General features: G+C 38.3%; 1 protein-coding gene across 1 annotated transcript; it reads left to right on the top strand.

The window, feature by feature from the left end:
- Positions 1–6,662: 6,662 nt before the first annotated feature.
- On the top strand, positions 6,663–18,751 carry mrps27 (mitochondrial ribosomal protein S27). Its single transcript, XM_047382685.1, has 11 exons — positions 6,663–6,820; positions 6,999–7,076; positions 7,585–7,655; positions 7,735–7,793; positions 8,324–8,438; positions 9,085–9,163; positions 11,255–11,370; positions 11,487–11,589; positions 11,712–11,854; positions 16,414–16,575; positions 18,385–18,751. Exons 1-11 carry the CDS (start codon positions 6,694–6,696, stop codon positions 18,631–18,633), a joined length of 1,302 nt encoding a protein of 433 aa, XP_047238641.1. The 5' UTR covers positions 6,663–6,693; the 3' UTR covers positions 18,634–18,751.
- Positions 18,752–19,974: the final 1,223 nt, after the last annotated feature.

The following is a 19,974-nucleotide window of genomic DNA, read 5'->3' as shown; positions in this document are numbered from 1 at the left end:
CACTGTTCAAAAGAAGGCCCAGCAGAGACTGAACTTCCTGAGGCAACTCAAGAAGTTCAACCTTCCACAAGAGCTGCTGGTTATCTTCTACACTGCCATCATTCAGTCTGTCCTGTCTTCATCCATCTCAGTGTGGTTTGGCTCATCCACAAAACAGGACAGGTCCAGACTGCAACAAATAATCAGGACTGCAGAGAGAATCATCAGAGCTGACCTTCCCTCCATCCAGGACTTATACAGGTCTAGGGTCAAGAAAAGAGCTGCTAAAATCTCTGCAGACCCCACACACCCTGCACATAAACTGTTCAGAGCTTTATCTTCAGGTCGCTGCTAAAGAGCACTGTTCACTAAAACCAGCCGCCACAGAGACAGTTTCTTCCCCCAGGCTGTTTCTCTGTTGAACATTTAATAGAGTACAGAACAACAGCATACAGATGTTGCAAATGCACCTTTTTTATTAGATATGTGTATATTGTACATTGTAAATATGTATATTCTGTAATACAAAAACAAAACCAAAGAGCAAAGTGTACCGGAGTCAAATTCCTTGTTTGTATGTACGAACTTGGCAATAAAGCTGATTCTGATTCTGATTCTGATTGCTGTTGCAGTAGACCTGCCAAAAACACTGTACCAACAGGCAAGATTAAAATATATGAAGGTTGCAAGGCACTTGTTACAGGAATCAACAATGCAATTATAGATTTGCAAAAGTAAGTAAATAAGCGTGAAGCAAGTGCAAATTAAGCTAGCATGGATGGTTTTAAATTTCCTACCAGTGGTATTCTTACTGGTAGTTAGAAATTAAGGATTTCTGTAAAAGACCGGGATTAAGGCATGCCTTCTACTGGCTAGGTGGAGGGAGACAAAACGTGGAAATAAAGATTTTATTGGTGTCTGACTTTAATAGTAATGACAGAGGTGAGACAGACCCAAGGAGAACCTCTGGGATACATCTGCAAAACTACACAACACACCATCCTTAAATTTGCCTTTAAAAACTTTCATGCCCATAATCTGCTAGAGACAGAAACAGGAGTAAATAGCTGATGGAGGAAATAGAAGTGTGTCCTAACTGCTACCAGATTCAAAGGCTCGAATATACTATGTGGTAAGAGGTAAAGCCAGAGTGGTTAACTGGAATAGAACAAGTAAGTAGAAGTAGGGATTTGAGGCACAAAGAAGTAATAATTGTAGTATTTTAATCTAATATCGTGATCACACATTAAACACCACCAGAACTGTGCAATTTATCAACTGGAGCTATGATGTGCATAATTCGTAGGAAACGGTGGATTTTAAGAAGTTAACTTTGTATATTTCTCTGATAAAGAAGTCAAATAAAGAAAGAAACATAAAAACTGGAATATGTAAAACCTGCCTGATAAAAATAAATATATAAATAAATAAACTGAAACTGAATCTATCTCTGTAGTTATGCTGCTATAGGCTAAGGCTTCTGGAGGACATAATGACCACTTTCACCCTCCTGTTAAAAGGGAGTTTTTCCTCTCCACTGTCTCTACATGCTCATCCAGGATGAGTGAATGCTACAAGTCACTGACTCGATGCAATCTGCTGGGTTTCCTTAGATAGAAAAGCTTTTTGTCCAATTTGAATAAATAACTAACTCTGACTGCACTGTTCAATGGTTAGGATTAATTGGAATGTATGTACCTGACTTTGTGAAGTGCCTTGAGACAACATGTGTTGTAAATTGGCACTATATAAATAAACTGAATTGAAACTGAATAAAAGCCTTCTGGTGCATACTTTACATGATGTTATCTTCTTTTAGCCACTGAGATGAAGTGTTTAAACAGTTTTGCAAATAATTTTTCAAACAACTGGTAATTTTAGCCAAGCATTGTGAAAACCAATAAAGCTTCATTACCTTTTAATTATACTATTAGCTTAAGGCTGCAGAAACCTGACACATTTTGAATAAAATTTTTAGCATTTGGGTATACGGCAGCACATTGTGATGGATAATGATTTCCCATTAATGCTACTAACCAACAGCATAACATAAGTATTGTGTTTTCAATTTAGGATTGGTAAAATCTTTTGAGGATTTTCCTTACTTGTACATTATTTTTGCATTATCAGGAAAGATATTTATGAGTTAAGGACACGTTTGCAAGAATGTCCTGGCCAAGATCAGGGTATCCCAAAACAGCACCAACATAAACAGTTCTCATTACAAAAAAATATAGGATGTAAAGAGGGTTGCACAGGGATGTTAGCGCTGCTGCTTTGTAGCTAGAGGTTCCTGGGTTCGAATCCCGACCTGGGGTCTTTCTGCATGGAGTGTGCATGTTCTCCTCGTGCATGCATGGGTTCTCTCTGGGTACTCTATCTTACTCCCACATTCCAAAAACATGTGGAGTGTTAGATTAAATGGTTATTCCAAATTTGCCCCTTAGTAATGAGTGTGTGTATATGGTTGCCATTCCGGTTAGTCCTTGTGTTGCTTTCTGATGGGCTGGAGATCTATCCTGATGCTACCTCTGGCACAATGACCGCTGTAGACAAATACCAGCCCGCCTGGGACCCTGGAGGGATAAGACAATGGATGGATAAAATGTAATTAAAAATATAAACAATAAAATATTGGACACACAGAAACTAAAAATGACTAGTTAAAATTCAGATAAGACTGTAGAACTGATTGCCTGTTTTTGTTTTTTACTTTCTATTTCAATGTAGTGCTTATATCATAAATTTGGCATTACTTGTAATACATGCATGCTTGCTATGTATCCTTTAAACATTTATAATTTTATACCAAACAGTCACAAGTCTCTTCAATTACTTGTTAATACAAATCAGCCAATCACATGACTACTCAATAACACTTAATGCAGTTAGTCACCCAGACAAGGTGAGGACAACTTTGCGAAGCAAAAACTGAGCATCAGAAAGATACATAAAGGGGATCTGGGGAACCGTAAACGCTCCATGATTTGTTGTTGCCAGATCGATGGACTAATTTTTTCAGAAACTAATGATCTACTAGAATTATCAGGCACAACCATTTCTCGGGTTTACAGAGAATGGCCTCAGAAAGAGGTAATGCCCATTAAGCAATTGTTATGTGAATGAAAATATCTCATTGATGTCTGACATCAGATAACAATGGCCAGACTGACTTGAGATTATAGAAAAGCACCCAATGTATGCTGTACTTGTATGCAGGACTTCTAAGTCCTCTTATGCTGCATCAAACAAGTGTCCCCAAATATATATACCAGGGGGAGGGGCCTAAGTGCATGGTACTAATATAAGTGGCTAACAGTATTAATACATATATATATTATTATTATATCATAATTATACCATTCATCGCAATATGTATAGTGCATACAGTGATAATGATACATTTGCAATATATTGTGTAGCCCTAATAGCATAAATGTGATATTACATAATTGTTTTCTGATTGATATTAGCCTACTTCAGTAAAACTGAAAGAATACTATTAGAATAGTTTGTATATTGCAGTGCAGAGTTTTTAAGCTGTATTTGTTTTATTCTGTAATTCTAGTGATAGCTAATCCACCTGGACGGCGGGTGTTGTTATAGAAAACAGTGGCTCTGCACATCATCAATGCTGAGCCAAGCTGCAGCTTCGAGGACAGAAAAAAGTAAGCCACAGCTACAGCAGTTTCTCAGGCGCATTGTGTACTGCCACGTGTTAAACAATGCACCTTTAAAATCACATTGCTTTTTCCTCACCTGCGTGCAGTCATGCCATTCAGCACCATGGATGTGGTGTGAAAAAAGGAAGCAGAGAGAGGTATTGAAAACAAATACTTCTGAATTCTTCACTTTACTGGAACACAGAGATAAATAGGGTGGCCTTTGGGTGAATGATGACAGAGAACAAACAAGTTTGAAGCAGGTTTGGTTTTTCACTGAAACATTAAAAAAAACATCTAAGATTTAAACTGAATTGTATATCTCTACAAACCTGAAATGCACTCTGACAATACATTTCAGGTACAAGCTTCCGGTTTTGCTTGTCCGTGAGAAATCAACATGATGCTAAAATGTCTTCCATGTTTTGTTTATTAAAACCGCCCCCATCCTAGTCTCAACCTGTCACCTCCTTTGACCCACAGCCAGTAGGCTTACTGTAATAATAGTTAGCTTTCCTGCTGGGGTATTTATGGAGATGAAAAACATTGGCTCAATAACAGACAGCTGATAGGTCAGCAACACATATGCACAGGACAAAAGATTTTACGCTTTACATTAAAAAATGAAAAGGCATCGCTTGGTTTTTGCACAGTTGTAAAAGCTTTTAGTCTTTTAGACAAATGTTTGAAATTAGAAGCCTAATGCAGTGTACTTAACAATAGAACTTGCAATATTTTAAATAGAGAGTTTCAGAACTAGTTGAAGCCCATTGACAGAATGTCTGCTGATCTGCTCTCTCCCCGTATAAAGAGAGCGCCCTCTACTGGCCCTTTACTGAGATTTCTCTGCTTTCAAATGCCTAATAAATGAATGGCTTTTCGGACATAATTGCATATATTCTGAAACTATTTTGTTTAATTAAAAAACAAGTATGATAAGGAGTTCATAATGTAGAAGTCATGCATGAATAAATCACTTAATTCCTGACTAATATATTAATTTCTTCATGACTAATATATTAATTTCAGGACTTTTGAGTTTTCAAGACTGGTGAAACTGCAGTTGATTTTTATGTCATGATGCTGGGGATGTTTGTTGCTTTTGTCTTCGCTCTTCCCTCCGGTTCTTGTGCACCATGTCTCCTCTGTGAGGAGGCACACCTTCAATTAACATCTGGGTGTTTAAATTCTGCCCTCATCTTCTCTGGTTGCTGATTCTCCATCATACTTGTGGTAATCAGGTTCTCTTGTTGTATTCCCGTGCTAAGTCTGATTTTAATTCTTTCTGTGTGAATCTTGAAGGTCCTGTTGTAGATGTTCTGGAGCTCCTACCTTCAGATGCTGGAATTACCTACATGGTTCCCTTACCTGCATCTGTCACTCCATCCATTGTTCATCTGGAGAAGCTGGTGCTCTACAAAAGTAAGAAAGAGACTGAGAGATCAAATACCAAACTAACTACCATACTTTACTTGACCCACCACTTTGCTTTTCCCCTACCTGAATAGTTTCCTATTATATCTTCCTCTTTGCTGACAACTCCACTTTGGGATCTTTGACCTTGACCCTAAACCTAACCAGTAACATACCAACTGTTCTCTACCCTATCATCAATACCCATTCTTCTTCTCTTCTCTAGAGAGATACCCACTGCTATGACTTATTATATTCACATTTATACAATTAACTCTGACCCGGGCTGCCTCTGTATTTTTGCAACTTGGGCCACATGTTCAACAAGACATACCATTTTAATGGTGTGGTATGCTGGTATCTATCTCTATCTCTATGGTTGAGGTAGGAAAACTTTACTGGCCGTCAGTTAATTCTTACATTACTCCTCACCTCTCCCCGACTCTTTTATTTGGCACCCCAAAGGACATTCCTCAGTCAGAGATCAGTTGTACGTTTCCACAAGTTTATTAAAACCAATCTGAATTCAGAGAGGGAGACACACACTTACACTGGTACCTGGAAACGTCTGTGTGTTGTCTCACTAGGGGTGCGTCACATTACATTTTATACCCCACGCTGCTATGCAGTACACATACACAATCATTCTGTCTGTGGATGTCTCCCCAGCAACAGTATCAAAGAAACAGAGATACATTTCATCATTTAATTAAAGAATTGTTTCCCACACGTCTTCAGGAATCTTCAGTGAGAGGAGTACCATGCCTCCCTAATCCACTGCCAGCTTCTCACGATACAGACAGAAAACACCTGAAAGCTTTAACCTTGAATAATAAACACTCATTGTGTGACCACATTAGAAGCAACTGTTTAAGGATTTTTCTAACTCTCAAAAGCATAACTAAAAACTCCTAATAATAATCAATCTATAAGGAGCAAATCCTAAATATATCTTAGCTTTAGCTACTAATGATAAGGCATTTATATTTCCACACTATCTATATCTATCTATCTATCTATCTATCTATCTATCTATCTATCTATCTATCTATCTATCTATCTATCTATCTATCTATCTATCTATCTATCTATCTATCTATCTATCTATCTATCTATCTATCTATCTATCTATCTATCTATCATCTATAGGCATTCTGATGAGGCTTGGTCAGAATAAAAGTACCTTTTTGAAAATCATAACCTTTAAGCAGGTATTAAACATACTTTTAATTAAACCCACATTTCAGTGATACAATTTTTTTTAATTGGTCTGATGTAACATTCTTATTTAAATGTTATATGTAAAGATTTACTACGCTAATTTGTGAATTCTGTTTTGTTATGAATGTATGATTCTGTGGCTTTTTCTAATCATCTCTTTGCTGCCCTAGTTGAATATGTCTGCCCTGATCATTTTGGCATAAAATCTTGATTTTATACTTAACCATTTCTCATTATTTCACAAGGTAAATACTTTGCTGGTTTTACTGGTTGGGTCTCGGAATTGAAGAGAAACGGACCCGGTGGTGTACAGGGAGGAAAGAGAGCAAAATCTCCCATTCTACAGCAGTTTTTCTAAATAAAGTAGCCTTTTGGTTATTCCTGACTTTCAGTATGCCAGAAACCTTTGGTGTAACCCATGCTTAAAATGTCAACTCTCCCTCCGCGTCTGTACCAAATGGTACGGTCCAAGATGGCGGCCTCCGTGTTGAAGCGGTGTGTAACTGCAGCAGTCAAAGTTAAAGGTTTAGCCCATTCTTTTACAGGTAAACGTTCGTTGTTGTCTACTGCAATTAGAGTATATGATGATGTGACTTTATGTTTGGGTTTAACATATGTTAGTTGATCCCCTAGGGCAACGTATAACATATTAAAGCAGGAGAAGCCGAATGTCACCTGTTTGTTAGCTAACGTGTTTCATCGGTGAACTGTTTGTCTTCACAGCAAGACGACGGTTGCTCTCCGCAGCTTACACAGACACCAAGCTGTGGGATGAAAGAGAGAAGGACCCCCAGAACCTTGGTAAGACTCAGCGGTGTTCACACATTTCGGGTCGTTAAAGACTCGGCCTGAAAACCAGGTTAACAGGAGTTGTCAGCAGGTTTTAGTTGGCACCCCAATTCATAGAGAGAGCATTATTTTACTCTGAAAACACGTCAAATTAGGACTCTTATGTAAAAGCGAGAGAGCGTTGAGGCGTTTACACATGATGAGCATAACTCCTACATATCTAAAACGACTAATAACCCTCTGCCAGTCCTGTATTCATTGTTACTGTAATGGCACTAGGTGAACACCGGGTGGCAGTGCAGCCCAGTAGCGTTTTGATAACCCAACACAATCTTAAATAATTTGACCCCTCACCTCTACGGCTTGTAAAAAGATAAAATCATAAATAACATCAGCCATTATATCACTTATGTTTTGCACTCTTTAGGCTGTGGTTGACAGGTGTGTTTTGCTGATAATCTGTTCATTTCTGAGATCATTAATCACACAATGGTATTTTTTGATGCTGATTACTTCACAGCTGTGCTGGCCAATCTGATGGACCGAACATATGACAGAAACCTCCCGGTCAGCTCTCTGACCATCTCACGGGTAAGCTGCATCTAATTTTGGTCACATTGGTTTATTTTTATGGTAACACGAGATGCTCAGTATCTGTTCTCTGTTTCAGTTTGTTGACAACATATCGTGCAGAGAGGAAGTTGATCAAGCAGAGTACTACCTGTACAAGTATGAGGAATCTTTTTTTCTTTCTTCTGCATCATCCTATCTGCTGAATATCTGCTGCTTCCTTGTATTTCTTTCTTTTTGTGGTACCAACTTCTGTGTTTTCCTTGGATTGAATTGTCTGTTTGGTTTGTCTGTTTTAGTTTATATTCAATCACATGGTCCTCTTTGTTCAGGGCATCTCCAGATCTTTCCTGTTTACTCCTACTTCTGGAATTTGCTCCCATTCATGTGATTACTCAGTTTAGCATGTTTTCCAATCAGACCCTCTTTCAGTGAACATTTATTTTCATTATAGGGTGGGAAATAAAACAGTTTTCCTTCTTTGGGAAATTTGTAGATTATTTCTAGTAGCTTTACCTCTGCTTGGAATCTTACCTTTTATTTTTCCAAGGAAGTGTTCAGGATAAAGGTGTTGTAGTTGATGATCCAAATCTGCTGAATCTGACTCTTTTCTCTTTCTGTATAAATCTATATATATCTATATATATATATAATCTATATAGATTTTTTATTTTTATTTTTTCCCCAAGGTTTCGCCACAGTCCAAACTTTTGGTACTTGCGAGACTGGACCATTCACACCTGGATCAGACAGTGTCTGAAATACGGGGCCAGAGATAAGGCTCTTCACACTCTAAAAAACAAGGTATAAATAGGATTACGTTTAATTCCCTGGAAAACTGTAGAGATGTAGATTCATAAGAATACTTTGAGTTTAGATAATACTCATGTTTATAATTGGAGGTAATCAGATCAGAGTAAACCAGAGCATTTTCAAACAGCTTTTAGCAGTACGTGTAATTCCCGTCGTGTTTGACCTTTTCAGCCCAGGATATATTCTGTGTATGAATGAGCTGCTGTGTCTTGACTGCCTCAGTGGGATGAGAAATCTTAATGTCACGGATGTCGATCTACTCCATTTTTTTCTCTTAGGGACTTTTATTTAAATAGCTTTTTTTGTTTTTATTTGCTTGCTTTAATCAAATTAAATTAATCAGTTTATTACACCCTCAAGCCATGATGTAGCCATTATTGCTTAAGTAGCCTTAAACTAGGGCTCCAACTAACAGGTGTTTTTTTTTTTTTTTTCGATTACCCGATTAATAATAGGATAGCAAAAGGTGCTTAATTGGAGACTGTTTTACAGAATTAGCTGACGATTATTTCAATAATCGATTAATCACAATTAGTTATATTAATTATTTCAGCCCTAGGTTAAACCCAAACTACTACTAATCCATTTAGGGCAACAACACCATAAACACATTATATTTCTAAAAATGTGTGTGCAGATCCAATATGGAATATTTCCAGATGACTTCACCTTCAACCTCCTGTTGGATTCCTACATTAAGGATGAAGACTTTAAAAGTAAGTTTCCTAAAAATTTATCTTGTGGTCATATTTCTGTTCACTTGCTGTGAAAAATACACTCGGACTATAAAAATGAGCCTAATCAGATTTGAAACGTGCATTTTGACCCATGGACCCGAGTACATGGGAAGCAAGATTATTCCTATGTGTAAAACCAGTAGACTGTCAACAATACTTCATCATGAAGACTTTTTTTCCTCCTATATCCATGCTTGTTTGTTGTACAACTTAAGAACTGCTAGTCTGATCGGGAGATCTGGATTTACATCAGTTGATAGGTTTTGTGGTTTTCTACATAAACCATTATCGCTTTTTAAACTTATGTTTGGTGATTTTAATATTGGAATTAGATTTAATGTTAATTTAACTAGTTTAACTGATGGTATTTTCTATTCTCATTCTCCATAAATCCCACAGGTGGTTGTGTGTAGATCAGCAGTTTCTGAAATACTCCCATCTGGCACCAAGCATTGTACTTTTGTCATTTAAAGACATTTTTTTTCCCATCCTAATGGTCGATTTGGACTTCAAATCATCTTCACTAAATCAAACGTATCTAAATACATTAGGTTGCGTTAATATTATTGGCTGATTTGTTTTTTGCGTTAACCACAGGTTTAATGGGCATATTTAAAAAGTAGATGTGTGTCTGTTCTTTATTATGATAAAAGTTATTATGATGAAATCCGGTTCAGTGAGCAAAAATCATATATCATAAAATATGATATTTTATGTGTTGCTGAAAATGTTCCAGCTGATTAATATGACATTTGTTATGCGACTATGTTCATTTTGACTTTCAAACCTGTCAGATACAGTTACAGACAAAAGCACTCATTATGGGCTCAAATGTCAATATTTTGGGCTTTAATCGATGCACCAACCAGAGAAGTCAAATGTCCTCTGGAGAAAACGTTTATCAGCTTATAAACCCTAACCCTTTCACAAAACACTACATAGTGTGATTAAGACACCTTTTTGCTGCCTGTGTTTGAAGCAGCTCAGAAAGAGGCTTGTCTTTGTGGGTTTATTACTGAACTGCTTTGTGGATGAGGCTACTGACAAGATGTACTGTATGTTGAACATGGGGGTGGCAGTGTCATGCTGAGGGACTGTTTTGTTGCCAGTGGTACTGATTAGGAGTAGGACTTCCAAATAATTGTACTCTATTGCAAATCAACAGGTAGGTGATTGAGAATTGGGTTGAATTGGGTCTTCTAGCAGGACATTGAGATTGACAGTACATATAATTTTGACTCTGTGTGGTTCAGATAAAATCCACAATAAATTTAAGGTTTTGTGCTCTATTTTTCTTTAAAAAATTCATTAAAGCTGCCTGTTGTATTATCATTAGACACCCGAAAAAGAACCACTTGTAAATAATGGTAATACAATAAATCGCATTAAGATCATAAGCAATATGACATTAACGATAATGATGAGTGGATCTAAATGTCTCACTGGGACAGTAAGTATTAACATAAAAATGTTGACATTTTACAAAAACATGTTCGTTTTTATGATTTTTCGGTCAGATAAGTTTCTCTGCCAATAAGAAAAATGTAACGATATGAAAAAATAAACGCAGCTTTTTTTATGAGGCTTCCCTTTACACTACTGTTGCCTTTTCACTACTTTTATGGGGTTGTACCCCTTCTGCTCCAGGGCTAAATTGTCACCAGCTGCTTCTTATTCCCAGTCATGAATTCCCAGTGCTTCCACAACTGCAGCTTATTAGGAGTTATTATTTTGTTCTGTTTTTTTGTTTTTGTTTTTTTAATTAGTCAGGCGTATGTGTTGCGCTGAAAAGACAACTTGGCTTACCTCGGGTTTGGTTTATGACATTTGTTTGGAAGAAAAACATTCAGACTAATACACGATTTCGTCACGATTGCACAAATTAGCATGTTTTTTAGTTTTTTTATTTATTTCGGGTGGTTTTTAAACCTGTAATCTCTTTCAATACATCCTTAAAAACACAGTGAAAATGCAGTAGTTCTGAGTCGCACAGGGAATATGCAAAAACTATCTTTCAGAACATTCTACAACAAATAAGGAAAATTGGCATTTGACGTTTTGATTGTGCAGGTGCATGCTCTGTGGTGGAAGAGGTGATGCTTCAGGAGGCCTTTGACCTTCCCTCCACCCAGATCCTGTCTCTGAATGCTCTAGGCTGTTTTCTTGCAACCAGACCCCAACTCTCGGTAAGTGACGACTCATAATCTCGCAATACTTTTATGCTTTATATTCAGTACATTTGCTTTGTTATTAAATGTGGTAAACATTTCAAATTGTTTTTTCTTTTTATATTTGTGCCCAGGTGTCAGAGGAGCGAACTATGGGGGCGTCACTCCTCATCTGTGGGCTAAAGCAGGACAACACTGTCGGCCTCAGTGCACAGCTGCTTGGCAATGCTCTCCTCGGTATGTATTTGGCTTTCTTTACCAACAATCCTTGAGTTTCTCATTTCGGCTTTGATCAATTCCTCCAACACTCTTTCATTATCATCTTGTCTCATTTGTTTTCCCTCTTCGATCTCATCCAGGCAAGGTGGAGATTTTAAAGGGCATACACGCCGTATTTAAGGGCATGCCTCTATCGTGGGTTCGAGGGTATCTGGGACGAGCGCTGGCTGTGATGGAAAGAGTTTCTGCAGCGTCTGGTGACATCAAGCTGTCTAAAGACACAGTAAGAATATAGAAAATCACAGAAGCAATTCATTTGCTTTGTGAAAATGTTTCAGTGAAGAGCATCATAAAAGGGAGAAAGCATCCTGCAGAGGCCATGGACTTTGTCTTAGTTTGGTTATAAATTTCTTGAACTTTAACTTGTGCAGGAAGAAATAACCTCAAACCTATTAATGTCTGACAGATTAACAATGCCTGATTAACTTACTCTTTTATATCTTGTTTGTCACTCATTTTGGGCTAAGTTTTCCTTTTTTGGAATTTATGACAAAATTACTAAAATATATACATAAAGTGTTAAAAGTTATTTTTCCTGTTAAAAAAATATGTTTATGTAGTCATGGTAATAAGAAAGGACACCATCTTTCTAATCATGTAAATAATGGCTACAATTTAGGCCTGAGTTAGCAACTTCACCGTTAAAGCTCATAAGAGTACGATTGGAAAAAGACTGAACAAGTACTGCCTGTCTGAAAGGGTTCCCAAGAGATGCATCTTCTCCCTAAAAAGGGGCAACTTGGAGCAGGATGTAGGGTAACATCCATATGAATCACAAAACTTGTGGCATGTTTTTTGCACAAAACAGATTATTAGCACAAACACTTCATACTGGATGTTAAGCATGGTGGTGGAGGGGTAAGGACTAGGGCTTGTTTTGCAGCCTCAGGATTGTAGTCCTTGTCAATCAGTAAGTCGTTCATAAGTATTTCTGTCTTAAAGATAAATTAATCAGTTATGGAGCACGTTTTATGCACAGTGAGGGCAACCCTAATAATGTAAAGCAAACAAACTTGCAACAACAAAAGAAATGGCTAAAGCTTGACCCCAACAAAGGTATCAACAGGACAGTTATCTCAGACACAGCAACAAATCCACAAGAGAAGGGTTAAAAGGAAGTGAATCGACATGTTTCAACGGTCCAGTAAAAGGTCAGATCTCAGCCCAACTGAATACTGTTGCCAGACCATAAGAAAGCTGTATAGAAACATGTCAGAACATTTCAATGAATATAAGTAGTGTTGTAAAGAAGACTGGGCCAAAATCTCTCAAACAATGTGAGAGACGGAGAAAGTCCAATTTTAAAAGGACTACTTCCAGTTAATGTTGTTTAAGGTGGTTCCATGAGCCTTTGACCAAGTTTCGCCACCCATTTATTGCTTTTTTTTGTGTACAGAAGATTTATATCATTTTATTTGCTGGAACCAGATAATTATGTCCTGAAACATAGGGCCTTGGAAAAAACTGCTCTTTCTTTTTACAAAAGACTGACACCTTTTATTTCTGGTAACTGAGTTACACAAATGACTGCTGATTAACATAAATGAAACCAATGTGACCCAGGGGAGTAGATCAGATACTAAATATACAAATAAAAATGTGCTCAGAAGGTGAATGATCTGTTGCTAGAACAGTCTTTTTATCTTTTCCCACAAGAATCTGCCTGTGGGAGTGTTCCCTGACTTTCTTCATAAATAGCCATTCGCTGTTGTGAAAGCATAACACAGAAAACTTTTTGACAGAACATCATAATCAACTCCGCAAAATGAATGCACACTCGCCGCCACACTTCCTTGTAATCTCAGCAACGCACCTGCCAAGTTTAATCTGATGAATGGTTATCAGGGGGGAAAAGGACGCACTTAGACAAACAGGGATTTCAGGATGTGATAGTTGGACAATATTCTGAGCCAAGCTACCAGAATTATCACAGGCATTGAAAAACGGTTGTAGCCGTTATAAAGGCATGTTAAACTATACTAATACAGATAAATATCAGTCTAATGATGATTATCTATTACCATTTTCTCAGAAAGATCAATTCTTCCTTATCGCACAACTAATGAAGCAAAGAGATTCTGTGTAATCCTGAGATTAAGATTTATTTAACATCGCTGAAATAATTGCAAAGATTATATAGAACCCCTCCCACCCCCAGGAACCGGTATTTAATGTAATTAAGAATTTATTAATAAGTAATCAGACTAAAGCCTAATGGTTTAATTAGCTAAAAAGAAACATGAAAACAAACTAATAGAAATACAAATGTATCACTAATTTTGCTTTACTGCTACAGGGAGAAAAAAAATTAAAGACCGGTCACAGGGGCAGCAGACTAAGTAGAGACACCTAGACTTCCCTCTACCCAGACACCTCCTCCAGCTCCTCTGGGCGAGACCAGAGGTGTTACCAGACCAGCCGAGAGACATGGGATCTCCATCGTGTCCTGGGCCGTCCCCTGGGCCTCCTCCCAGTGAGACGTGCTTGAAACACTTCCTGGGGAAGGCGTCCAGGAGGCATCCGAAACAGATGCCCGAGCCACCTCAGCTGACTCCTCTTGATGTGGAGGAGCAGCGGCTCTACTCCAAGCTCCTCCTGCATGTTCGAGCTCCTCATCCCATCTCTATGGGAGTGTCAGGCCACCCTGTGGAGGAAGCTCATTTCACCCGCTTGTAATACACCAATAGCATCAAGTAAATGATATCTTTGCACTTATACATGGCAAGTAAGACTCGTTAATTGTCTGTCGTACTGGCAAGCTAAGAACACCTTTTTCTTTTCATCGTCCTTCTCCCATTAGACACATGGACTGAATTATTTTCTCTACCAGGTGAAGATGTTTGATTATATCCATAAAGAGCCCAGTTGTAGAGCAGCACTTATGACTTTCAGAAGATACGCGTCATATTTACCCATATACCCAAGATATAAAGACATAAAGGCTTTACTAACATGGACTGGATGGATGGACAAGACTACAAAATTAAAGCGATCCGCCATGAGTTCTCCACGTTCCCTGCAGCAGCCCAGCGAAGTCCCTACTTGTTTAAACTTGCTTTCATCTTAATTTTGAGTTCTTATTCCTAATTTTAAGTTGATAATGGGTTTTCAAAGCACAAGTTCAAGGTGTCATTATAACACCTTGCACCGGAACGCCAGCGATAGCACAAGAAAAGATGGTGCATTCTGTAGGACAGGTGTTTACTTTCTTGAAACCACTTGCATCTCTGTTGCCCTTCTCTGGCGCAGCATTTCTGTCTGGGCTGGAGGGGCTGTCAACTGCTCTGTCTGCTCACAGGTCACCCCTAAAAATGCTAAATGTACTTGTCTCTCCTGGTAAATGCTTTTTGCGATGTGCGGAATTGCCTTTTAAAAACTGTACTGACACTGAACATGTGTGAACAAAGCATGGAAGAAAAGCAGACTTTGCACGAACTTCACACAGAACTTAAAAAAAAAACATGTGTTTTGATAAAAACATTTATCTAAAAAGTTCACCTGACTTACTGGGTCAGACAAAACGTCTCGCTGGATCTAGTTGTGTTTCACTCTGAGTCTCAGAAGCCAGCAGCTTCTGGAGAAGAGTCATCAAGAGGTCCTGATCAGCCTATCAGAAAGAGACTTTGGAACAATGTGATCCATGTCATGCTAGACGGCCAACAAGAAAAACAGTTATTCAGAAATGTCATATTCTTTACACTTATGAAGAGATCAAGAGTGTTATCTAATTATGGATTTTTTAATAAGATTTTCTAAATTAGCTATTTATTAATGTAGTTATTCTGACATATTGATACTCAGACAATACTTTATCGTTAGTGAACAACACATAAAAACATTTATAGTTTGAAGACTCAGGTTAGTTTGTTACATAGTTGTTTTGGCTAATCTAAAAGGCCTGTCTGAAACTTTAGGGGACTTGGTGAAAAACAGTTGGATGAGGTTAAATGTCAAATCTTTATGTTCTTATTCACAAAAAAGATCAACATCCCAAATCATTTCAGATGTTAACAACGTTTAACAAATATTTTATGTCTTCGAGTTTTTTTCAGTTAAGCACAGTCAGCAGATTCTGCATACAGAGAACATCAAGGTGGAGAAACACAGAAGCCTAAATAACTATGTCCTACCATCTTATCCATTTCATGTGATGTATATATCAAACCTATTTCAGTTATTGCTTTAAATCCAAGAGTTTACACAACAGAGATTAAAACCATTTCTGCACAGTGTCAGCAATGCGTTGCAGAGAGCAGGCAGCCTGCGATTTATCTCCAGACAGGTTTCATCTTCTGAGGTCAAAGCCACATGCTGTCATATTGCTGTGTCTATTTTTACACTTATGCATTCATGCACAGCTGGTCATGTTTCCTCTAATCTGACCGGCACCGACCAGTTCAATAGCCTAGCTTAGTCCACGTTTAATGAGATTTCTAAAGAGCCCGGAGTACCGAAGGTGTCCATGAGAATCACTGGTGCAGGAACCAAACAGGCAGTGTCTGACAGTGGCAGGGCAATAACGTAGACTGAGAGGATAATGCAGTGAGACAGAGAGGATGTATTACAGCTCAGGTTCTCCTGACCGCTGCCTCAGGTCACAGCTTTCTCTAAAATTAAGACGTGAGCCGTCAAGTAATTCTCAGGCCTTTTAGCATCAGTACATGTCTGTTCAGTTTAGAAATTTCAGTTTTGAAAAAGGTTTGTTTAATAAATGGGTTGAAAAAAAATTCAGCATTTTCAGGATATGATAAGCAACACTCAAAAATGTATAATATTTTTCAGCTTGACTGCGTGAGCCACATGCTGCAGGAGCTGTCTTCGACCTCTGATGCAGATAGCTCTGGAGAGGAGTCTGATGGAGAGGAAAATGGGAAGGAGGAAGGCGTAGATGAAGATGACGAGGCTGAGAAGGCTAACCTTCCTCACTATGTCAGCAGATTCAGGGTGGGTGTTTGTTGTGCTGCTTTTGTTTGTCGCTGCGGCCGAATTTACATGAGCTTTCCTCGCCGGGTGCAGGCCAGCAAACACCGTTTCCTGTTATGTCTATGTTTGTGACTCAGGTTTTTCTAGAGAATGCTGAGTTAGTAGAACACACCTGCCCTGTGTGAGGGCTTATTTTTGTTGTTTTTGCAAAACATTTCTATATAATTTGAATCTTAAACTCTTCTGCTTTGAAGAATTGTTTCCATTGGTATCGGCTTTAACAGAAATCTACAAACTTTAGTGTTTATAATGCATAATTGTGAAGTGGAAGGAACATAATCAATGTTTTCGATATTGTTTGTATAAATGCTTCACTGGAAGAATCCTGAAGCAGAACATTGCTTGATGAGCGGTAATGTACAGCAACCAACTGAGGGTTTCAGGAGACAGGACAGAAAAACAAACAAACCCCACAAAACTGATCCCGGAGTACTTTCTATGCTTAGGAAAAAGTATAGGGTTATTGGCAGTAGCTCCTTTTGTGGCTTCATCTAAGAGAGAAACAGATAAGCTCTACACTAGTCATACAGTCTATAGGATAAAAAATAGTACAGAGACAGGGTTAAACGCAGAAAGACAGGCCAAAGTGTATCATTTGTAGAAAGAGAACATGTAGTTATTTGTGGCAACAACTCATCCGGTGGCCCCTTTTTGGACAGTGTCTCCGCTAAACAGATATTAAAATATTAGATTCAGTACAAACAGTTAAGGATCTGGTCCATACAAATGAGTTTTTACAGCAGTGGTTCTCAATTCTGGTGTTCAGGGTGCACTGACCTGCATGTTTTAGCTGTGTCCTTCACACTCCTGATCTGGAGATTAAAAGGCTTCTGCAGCAATTGAAGCATGTTAAGAGGTAATGTAGTCATTTAAATTAGGTGTGCAGGAACAGAGACTCATCTGAAACATGAAGGACAGTGGATCCAGAGGACCAGGAGAAAGACTGTTTTTACAGTGTAAAGACCTGCTCTGTACAAAGTTTTTATTCAATGTAAGCAAGATGGATACTACGTCTTTTTGTTGAAATGTACAGGAGGATGTTGTACGTACAATTCTTTTTCAGTGTTAGAAGGCTAACGTTAAGCTGCTGGAATGACCTCAGCTAAGCCTTCACCTCAGCCCTGTTGAAAATGTATGGACTACGCCTAAAAGCAGAGTCAGGAAACAAAGTCATGTAAATGCACTTTACCATTTCTGCTAAGAAAGGTTGTCAAATATTCAGCTAGATTTACACCAAAAGTTTGGCTGCAGTTGTGTGTTGTTTCATATTCAATGTGAAAAAGAGAGAGTTCAAATTCTCCATTAAAAGACCAAGATAAGTACATTTATGCCCATGTACAGTAACGCTGCAGTGGTTTACAAGTGTTTAGAATACAGACTCAAAATTGGAAAACAAAGAAGAATTATGCAGCAACCATATGTATTTGCTGGCAACGTGTTGCCATTTCCTGCAATTTCCTCTTATCTTCTGAGCTCATTTATTGATTTTCAGATTTTTTTTTGTAAAAAACATTTCCCCTTTTTATTGCATTTGAGTGAGTCTATAACAAAGATTTAGTGATGAGATCTATTTCTGCTACTTTTTTCTGCTCCAGACACAACTTTACTGGCAATATAGTTTGGAAAATAATGTTATTAATAAAACATACATCTGTGGATTTTGTTTAATCAGATTTAATCAATCTGTTTATGATGTCTTGTTGCCATAGAGCAGCCGTTGTTGCTGGTATGGCGTTAAACTGCTTTTCTAACCGTTCCTTTGCTCATCAGGAGCTGAGCAGCCAGTTGGAGTCTCGGGGTAAAGTGGACCCCACCTCTTTCCAAGCTTTAGTGACCATGCTGGGCCTGGAGAACCTGGCCTCTGCAGAGGAACCGGACGTGGAGCAGTACCAGAGCAGGCTGAAGGCCTGGGAGGCTGAGAAGAGGCAGCTGATCCAGAGGGAGAAGGATCTGAGGGAGAAAGTTGAGCAGGAGAGACGAGAACGATTAGCCGCCAAGGCTGCAGAGCAGCAAGCTTAGAGACTGTACAACATCATGCATACAATAATATTAACATCCATGTGTTACTAGTTACTGTTGTATATATGAGTTGTTTATAAATGTTAAAATAAATTTGATTTTTGAGTTGTACTAGAAAGTCAGTCTAAGACTTTTTTTTTTGAGATGTCACAGCAAGGTATGCAGACATGAGTTATATAAGCCTGTTTGGCAACTAAATGTCGACAAAAGGTATGGATAGCAGGTGTGGTCAATCATGCCCCACCCCGACTCCTCTGCTTTTCCTTTCTGTCTGCATTGTCCCTGTTTTGCCTTTTTGGGTTTTTTTCTGGCCTGGTCCTGCTTGGAAGTTTTCTCCCAGGGGAGGATAAAAGGGGTATTTGAACAGAAGAATTGCTTGATTTTTATCTTGAGAAAACCAAATTCTTTGCCTGGAAAGGAATGCATTTATAACCTGAAAATCTTTTTGTTGACAAAGAAAAACATTGACTCCAGCAGTTTAGCTCCTGATCACTCCTAGAAAAGACATAAAATTCCTCTCCCAATTTAACAAGTTAACAATGCAGCATGAGCGTGCAGCATCAGTTAATGCACTAACAGAACCGGCCAAACTCAGATGTTTGGACTCTGTTAGGAAATAATGGATTTTGGGAGAAGAAAATGGTGTTGTGGTGGTGCACACAATGTGTTCATTCCACATTATGTAGCCTCTATTCAGTATTCAGAGCATGATCTTGGGAAAGTGCTTGGTATGCAGTCCTGGATGAATGGACAGTTCAAAATACTGAAACAAGAACTATTGTTCATGCAGTCTTTAATGTGTTTCTGAGAAACATTTCTTCATTATTAAAGTCTTGCTGAGGCAGTTTGAATATAATTAAACATTTTTTCAAACTGCTTTCTGAAACTTGCTTCTGTGAGAAGATCTTGATTCTTTATCATGGTGGAGCAATGGCATATAGACATATCTATGCCCTGGGAACGTTGGTACAGGCACACCTAACCGTACTTTTGGTTTCTGTAAGAATGTGAACGTTTTCATTGATTTTTAGGCTGCAGTCTTAATTCACAATGTCAGAAGTCCTGCCATCATGTTTGCTGATTTGAGGCAGGAAAAAAAGGCAAGCAGCAGATAGGTGGGATTATAATACAATTAACCAGGATTTAGGCCCTCTGTGTGGTCAGTGGTCTGTGTGCATGATTCCTTTTGACTTTGTTCATTAACAGATGTCCACAGAGCTTTGTGCCATGTTAAATGTATCCACAGAGTGTCATGCTTAATTTTCAGTGCTCTGTAAAAACCTGCACATTTGCATCCCTTCATGCAGAAAATAAAAATACCATTAGCATTTCCTCCTTGAC

The sequence above is a fragment of the Girardinichthys multiradiatus genome, chromosome 12, assembly GCF_021462225.1.
Source record: "Girardinichthys multiradiatus isolate DD_20200921_A chromosome 12, DD_fGirMul_XY1, whole genome shotgun sequence".
Lineage (NCBI taxonomy): Eukaryota > Metazoa > Chordata > Actinopteri > Cyprinodontiformes > Goodeidae > Girardinichthys > Girardinichthys multiradiatus.
The sequence above is the reverse complement of the archived record's forward strand: the minus strand, read 5'-3'. Positions and strand labels throughout refer to the sequence as shown.